Genomic DNA, 7821 nt, shown 5'->3' on the forward strand with positions numbered 1-7821 from the left:
TCCCAACTCTAATTAACCGGCGATTACTCTTTCCCTCTCTAGTCAGATAATGGGTAAAACACCATTTTACCCCTCCCTGACCTCTATTACCTCTGTTGACCAAAACTCCCAAAGTTAACATAAGACAACTGAAGTCAACGGTCAACACTAACCAGACTCGGCGACTACAAATGAGTGACTCGGCGAGTCCATGCGGGTTCTCTAAATCCTTTTTAAACCTCTTAGACACGACGAGTTCCCTCTCCACTCGTCGAGTTACTCAGCAACGAATCGCGGGGCAACCCCGACTCGACTCGTCGAGTATGCCTATGGACTCGGCGAGTTGCTCCCATGACAACCCTCATCTGATCTTCTGAGGTCAGATCTGCTTCACCAAACCATAGATCTAAATCCCTCAAAGCCAATAACCATGAAAAGGTCGAACCTTGGGCACTCATGCAAGGTTCTACAAGCTCATTTGGGTGAAACCCTTCATTACATAACAACCCTAGCTCAAAACTCCAAATAGAATGCATAAAGCAGGATGGAAGGGACTCTCTGGACCCTTTGGGTCCAGATCTATGGCTTCACACTCAATGGGACACTATACTCCACAAATCAAGCCATAAAAGAAGCTAGAAAACCCTAAAATCACCAATCTTACCCAAAACAGAAAAGGGAGAACGATTTAATACCTCTATGGTGAAGATGCAAGCTCAGAAGCTCTGAATCGACACCCCCTAACTTCCCTTTGCTGGAAATGGCTACTCCATTGCACAACCACCTCAAGAATGCTCCAAAATGGCTCTTCTTCACTCTCTCAGCTCTCTGGTTCGATAGGAGTGTCTCAAAGGTGTAGGTGGCCGCCACTGAAGGCCATAAGGGCCTTTAAATAGGTCCTAAACCCGGACAATTAGGGTTTTCCTTGACAGCGCCGACTCGGCGAGTCCATATACCCGACTCGTCGAGTCCCTTCATTAAACTGGTCCCCAAAACGCGATCCTACTCGACGAGTTGAGGCGTCAACTCGCCGAGTCTCCTCATCCCCCAATATAAAATACTCAAATTCCCATACCTGGATATCCGGATGTTACAGAAAAAGATTGATAAAAGGAGAAGGGAGGATCTAAGTAATGGATTTTTTTGTGTCTATTCAGAAAAAACGAAAAAAGAAGAAGGAATAATGGGTTTATAAAAGGTTCTAGGCTGTTATGGTTCAAAGTTATCAAGCAAGGGCAATTGGGTCTTTTTTTGTATGTTACTGTTTGTGTTTTTTTGTTTTGGAGGTTCTAGAGATTTGCGATTTTAAGTCATTGTTTCTAAGATACCTCAAAATTATATAAAATTGTGTTATAATTGAAGATTTGTAATCCTGTAATGTAAAAAAAGCAAAAAAAAAAATAGAGAAAATTACATGAAATGCAAAGATTGTGAATCTCATAAAGAGTCTGGTATGTAGCATGTTAATTTGTTGAAGCTCAAGTCACTTCAACATATTAAGTAAAAAAACAGTATCTACTAAGCACATTAAGAAAAAAAAAACATACCCTTGCCATTTTGACATCCAGTATCTCAGTGCCAACAAATGTTTTTGTAATAATATTATAGATGTAGAAAAATGAAAGTTAGACTTTAATTTTGATTTTCCGCATGAATTCCCTATTAACCTATCAACAAACAAAACATATGATTATTCAAACCTTTTAATGATAGACAAACATAATAAGAAAATACTTGTGGATCCTGGAGGTATCGAGAAATGTCATTACCATTGGATCCACAATTTCAACAACTCCAACACACTGCAAATCAATGAGTGTGGTTATAGTTTGTAGCATGACAGCAAAAACATAATGTAAGGATTTAATAGGAATCATATGCAATAGGATGAAATATGAAAACCTGAGAAACCCATTCCAAATAAAATACAACTTTCAAAGAATAAAATAGTAACAACCCTTTAGATTCTTAAAACCGAATCAAAATAAAAATACAAACAGTTACTTAGAACCCTAATCTTACAGACAACACGACATTAAAAAGTGGCACTAAAATCATAACAAAACCATTTTGGAGGCAATATTGTAAAACTGGGCAATTTCTAGATAAATTAGTAGCAGATGTTTAGAGTATTGTAAATGCAGTTTTTCTATAACTCTCTCAAGTCTATGAAATTGCAACAATTTTCATTTTGTTATGGTGTATATCAGGTGCAATTTTTTCTAGACAAAATTTAAGCTATAGATAGGATTGGGTAATGTATGAACTTGCAAAATATCCAAATATGCAGGTTTGTTTTTTTTTTCCTATAAAATGACTTGAATTATACACGAAATGGGAGCAATCGCAAAAATAACAGAAGGAAGAGAAGTTCAACATAAAATCATAATCAAACTGAAACAACATACAACATACCAAAATTCCAAGCAACAATAGAGCACATGCGGTTGGTGGTGGCAATAGAGCGCAGATGGTTGTTGGGGACAGGTATCGGAATCCTGAAATTTCGGACAGGAAATCGTCAGAAACTTGAAACCCACAAAGTCGGAGACATTTCAGAAAAAAACAGAAGGAAGAGCAACCGAACAGAAAATCATAATCAAATTGAAACAACATACAACATACCGAAATTCGAAACAGTAACAGAGCGCCGACGGTTGTTGGCGGACGATTGGTGGCGGCAATAGAGCGCATACGGTTGTTGGCGACAAAAATCGGAATCCTAAATTATTGGATGAGAAGTCGTCCGAAAACTAAAATCAATGTTGGGAATAAAGAAAGAAAGGAGTCCAAATAATTTCAAACACAATTGCGGTGGGATCTTAGATTGGAAAACTAAGATGGTGAAAAAATAAAAGGACGAAAAAGCGAATATGTCCAAAGTAACGTGGTGAAAGTCGGAAACTCTTGAAGGTGACCGTTTATGTTTGTTTATGTTTACAGGCCTGTTAGCTTTTAATATATGTGTATAATAATATATAATAATTATGTTTTATATTTTACTTTTATATGTACAACTCATTTCGATTTAGTCGCCTATTACAGGACTTCGTCTTCGGTTCCCAACTGTTTCTTCTTCTAGACTTACTCTCCAAATTTCCATGGATTTTATATGGACAACAACATTTCCTAACAAATTTTCAGGTTCTTATTCTCTTCATTCCAACTACAGTAACAAATGTCGTTTTTGTTAATTCGTAGTTCTTGATTTGGTTCTCTGTTTCGAAGCTTAGATCCATCAAGAATCTCTCATGTTATTCTTTTCTCGCGAAACACTAATTTCTTACAATACCAGTTTGATATGCCTCGTTCTTGATTTGATTCCATGTTTCAAATTTTGGATCTTTGATAACAATATTTCTCATGTTCGTTCTCTCAATTTCTCCCCCAATACCAATGTAATTTTTTTTTTATAAAATCAATTTTTTTTCTTAAACTATAATTGATTACCGGTTCTTGATTTGTTGGGCTTTGGATCTTTAGACAAGAGGGGTAATATTATGTGTTCCTAATTTCCAGAAATGGGTTCTTCTCCACTAAATTTTGGTTCAGAATTTCCACCGTTCTTTTTGGATCAATGGAGGTCTTCAATTCCATGGGGTCTTCTACGCCATTTTGACTTATTTTGACCAAAATCTAGTTCATAATTATCCAATTAGCATCTGTTAATCATTAATTTGCTAATTAAGTCTATTTGTTCAACATTTTCCGGGTTTTCAAAAGCCACTAGCAGTTCATAAATCTGAGCATCAAAATGAGCACTAAACACCGGTTAGTTCTTTATATTGGAAAAGATAAACTTCTGTTAGTTCGATGCCCATGTTGCTGGAAATTTCAGTATGAGCCACCACAAGTTCCAGTCTATGTATGTGGAGGCTGTAATGCAATTCTTATAGGTTCGTAGGATATCTTCGGTTGATTTCTTTTCCAAATGTTTTATGTTTTTTTTTTTTTTGAAATGTGGTGTAACAATGCAGTGAAGAAGGATAAACGCGAGAGAGTTGATCCAGATCATGATACAGAGGTAAATGCCGGATGTTTCTCTTGCTTCAAGAAATTGATTTGACAAGTACTTATATTTATCGATGCAAATTTTGGTGAATTATTTTTGTTTGTGTATGCATAGATATTGGTAGCACACACAGATTTTGCTGAAAAGGCAAAAATTTATGGTAATAATGTATTTCCACATGACACCGAAAGCTCAAATCACTCGCTACTACAATATCCAAAGGTGAACACTAAACTCCAGTTAGTTCGTTGCCCAAGTTGCTGGAAAGCTCTGTTGGAGCCTTCAGAAGTTCTAGTCTACAAATGTGGAGTTTGTAATGCAATTCTTTTAGGTTTGTATGATATATGTTGTGGTGTATTTTGCTTCTTTGATCTTTTTTCGATTATGTGTTTGAATATTATTTGAGTTTTTTTGTTTAAAATGTGTTGTAACAATGTAGCAAACAAGCAGAAAAATGATGCTGTTGATACAAAGGTGAATGCTGGAGATATCTCATGCTTCAAGAAATTCATTTGATGATTATTGTTTATGTTGATGTCATTTTAGTAAATTATTGTTGTGTATGTGTGCATAGATATTAGAATATGCGGAGGTTGCTCAGAGGGCAGATGTGTATACTCATAGTATATCTCCACTTGACCCTGAAAGTTCAGATCGAATGCTGCTAACACATCCAAAGGTTAGTTTCATAAATTTTGTGTGTATATGTTGTTTTAGACTTGATGAATATTAATTACTCCCGATTACATTTAGATTAAGCAAATAAACGATCTCAAAATCCCCCTTCACGCCATAAAAGATTGTACCCAAGACTTTAACGAAAGAAACTTCATCGGGAAGGGTGGATATGGAAGGGTCTACAAGGGAATCCTCTTCTGGGCAGATCATGTAAACCAAGTAGTTGCTGTAAAACGGTTAGATGTCACCGGGTTTCAAGGTAACAAGGAGTTCCACACTGAGCTCACACTGCTCTCACAATATCAACACGAAAACATTATAACCCTTGTAGGGTTTTGTGATGATAACAAGGAGATGATCCTTGTCTATGAATATGCAAGCAATGGAAGCCTTGATACATATTTACATGACACTTCTATATTGGTTCGACCTTCATGGCCACAACTTCTAAAAATATGCATTGATGTTGCTTCTGCATTGGACTATCTTCATAATCACGTGGCAGAAAAACACAGAATAATACACCGTGATATAAAAAGTTCAAATATTTTGTTGGATAAGAATTGGAATGCAAAACTTGCTGATTTTGGGCTGTCAAGAATAGGTCTAGCAAATCTACAGAACACGTTTGTGATCACTAATATTGCTGGCACACATGGTTATTGTGACCCACAATACGAAAAAACAGATTTTCTAACAAAAGAATCAGATGTTTATTCGTTTGGTGTGGTTTTATTTGAAGTATTATGTGGAAGGCTCGCGTGTGATTTCAGTTACAATGACGAACGGCGATTCCTCCATCATTTGGCTCGAGCTAGCTACAAAAGTAGAGACATAGACAAAATTACTGATCCCAAAATAAGGAAAGATATCAAACCAAGTACACTGCTCATGTTTTCAGCAATTGCGTATCAATGCTTGGAAAAAACTCGGGAAAAACGACCGGCGATTGCTGAGGTGGCATTCCAACTTAAGGAGGCCATGCAAATTCAAGTTAGTTCCAATATTTTTTTTTTTCAATACCACCAATGTAGACATGTTTTGAGCGGAAAAAAGATTGCTGACACATCATATTATTTTAGATTGTAACTAGTTAGAAGATGAGTTACTCTTCGTCGTATAGACTATAGTGCTTCATGATGACCCTACCAACATAGCTTCCAACCATCCTCCAATAGGAGCCACACTACCTCATTCAGGGTGTTTTAACAAGGTATGTTACCTCTCCTAATTTATGCTTTATTTTGTTATGTTTTTTTTTCTTGTACAATTTCTCTTAACTCTCTCTGTTCAGGAGTTTTGTTCATCTGAATTAGGGGCTGAATGTTATTTACTTAATGGTCTTAATGGGGACATGCCTTAATTTGGAAAACTATGTATGTGTGTTTTGCATCTACGTGTTGTAGAAAGTCATTGAAATGATGTTTTACTAATTAAGTCCCTAACATTTTACAAAATTTCCTAATCTGTTTTTACTTCCATTTCACGTCATCATTTTTCACAAATATTTCTTAAACATCATTTATCCTTACCCCATTTTATGGTGGAAAAAAGAAACAAGGCGATATATATACTTGTTGTAACACCCATTTCCCAGAATGAACCAGTTGATGATATAAAGGAGTCAAATACATGGTTTTTGAGGAAACTTGTATGCCACGACGTGACATGGCAATTGAAGATCGTGTGCCTCTTATGGGTGCCACGATGTGTTCATAAAAAGATTTGGATTAAAATTTGTTATAATTTTTGTTTACATAGATGATTTGAACATAATTGGAACTCTTGGAGAGTTGGAAAAGGCCATTTCTTGTTTGATTTTTTTTTTTTTGAAATGAAAGATCTTGGTAAACGAAATTTTGTTTGGGTCTTCAAAGTGAGCACACCAAGGACGAAGTTTTGTACGTCAATCCACTTATCTAAAAAAAGTGCTTAAGAGATTTTATATGGATAACTCACATCCATTGAGTAACCCGATGATGGTAAGGCACCTAGATTACAAAGGACCAATTTTCGGCCTTGTGAAAAACATGAAAAACTAATTGGTCCCGAAGTTAATATCTAAGTGCTAATGGTGCACTAATGTATCATGCTAATAATACAAACCTGATATATCTTTTGCTATAAACTCATTAGCAAGATGTAGTTTTTTCCAAATAAGAAGACACTAGAATAGAGTCAACACATTCTTCGATATCTTCGAGGTATAATGGATATGGGCTTATACTACTTAAATGCATCAAATGGGTAGTTAAATGGTTATGCAGATGTTGAATATTTATCTGATCCACACAAAGCTCAATCCCAAACATGTTATTTATTCACTTGTGGTGGTACCACAATTTCTTAGCGTTTTGTTAAACAAACTTTAGTTGCTGCTTCTTCTAACCATACAAAGATTATATCAATTTATGAGGCAAGTCGTGCATGTATTTTGTTAAGAAATTTAACTCATCATATTCGTGAAAATTATGGTATAACTTCTAACAAGGATGTTCTATATGAAGATAATGTGGCTTGTATAGCCCAATTCAAGGAAGGGTTTATCAAAGTAGACATAGCCAAAAATATATCACCAAAGTTTTTTTTTTAACTCATGATATTCAAAAAGAGCGTGGCCTCCTACATCCAAATTTGAAAATATGGTACGGAACATTGATATGAGACCTTTCAAGGAAATCAAGTGTTGTGATGATTAGGAGGAGATGGAAACATATTAAACTCATTTCCCTAGCTAAGCTTTTCCCACTGAGTTTTCTTAGCAAGGTTTTTAACGAGACATTTTTTCCAATGTCTGTTATTAATCATTTACTCTTTTTCCTTAATAAAGAATTTTTTTCATGAGGCTTTATCTATTAAGGTTTTAACGAGGCATGATACAATCATCACTCAAGTAAGAGTGTTACACAATATTAGTTTGTGAATGACCTTTAGATTCCCCTTGTCTCCACAACTCTCCATCATTATTTAGCATTAGTAACAACCATTTCAATGTGTTTTATGAATTTAATAATGCACTATCATAATATGCATTTATATTATAACTCATTTTTCATCTTATTTTTGTAGTATAAATAGTGAGTCATATGTATTAGAAAGTTAGTGATTTCATCACTGAAATCGTCTATATTTCCCATAAAGCATTATATTGC

General features: G+C 35.4%; 1 protein-coding gene across 2 annotated transcripts; it reads left to right on the plus strand.

The window, feature by feature from the left end:
- Positions 1-3083: 3083 nt before the first annotated feature.
- Positions 3084-6467, plus strand: LOC145098166 (putative serine/threonine-protein kinase PBL28). 2 transcript variants are annotated; one of them, XM_079035835.1, is made up of 8 exons: positions 3084-3123; positions 3703-3875; positions 3957-4003; positions 4106-4322; positions 4431-4465; positions 4566-4670; positions 4745-5662; positions 5752-6467. In XM_079035835.1, exons 2-8 carry the CDS (start codon positions 3734-3736, stop codon positions 5764-5766), a joined length of 1479 nt encoding a protein of 492 aa, XP_078891961.1. In that variant the 5' UTR covers positions 3084-3123; positions 3703-3733; the 3' UTR covers positions 5767-6467. The 2 variants fall into 2 exon arrangements, with proteins under 2 accessions (XP_078891961.1, XP_078891964.1); XM_079035838.1 differs by lacking the exon at positions 3084-3123 and having other exon boundaries at positions 3521-3875.
- The last annotated feature ends 1354 nt before the right edge of the window (positions 6468-7821 follow it).

This window comes from Lactuca serriola, chromosome 1, assembly GCF_051521515.1.
Source record: "Lactuca serriola cultivar US96UC23 chromosome 1, Lser_US96UC23_V15, whole genome shotgun sequence".
NCBI lineage: Eukaryota > Viridiplantae > Streptophyta > Magnoliopsida > Asterales > Asteraceae > Lactuca > Lactuca serriola.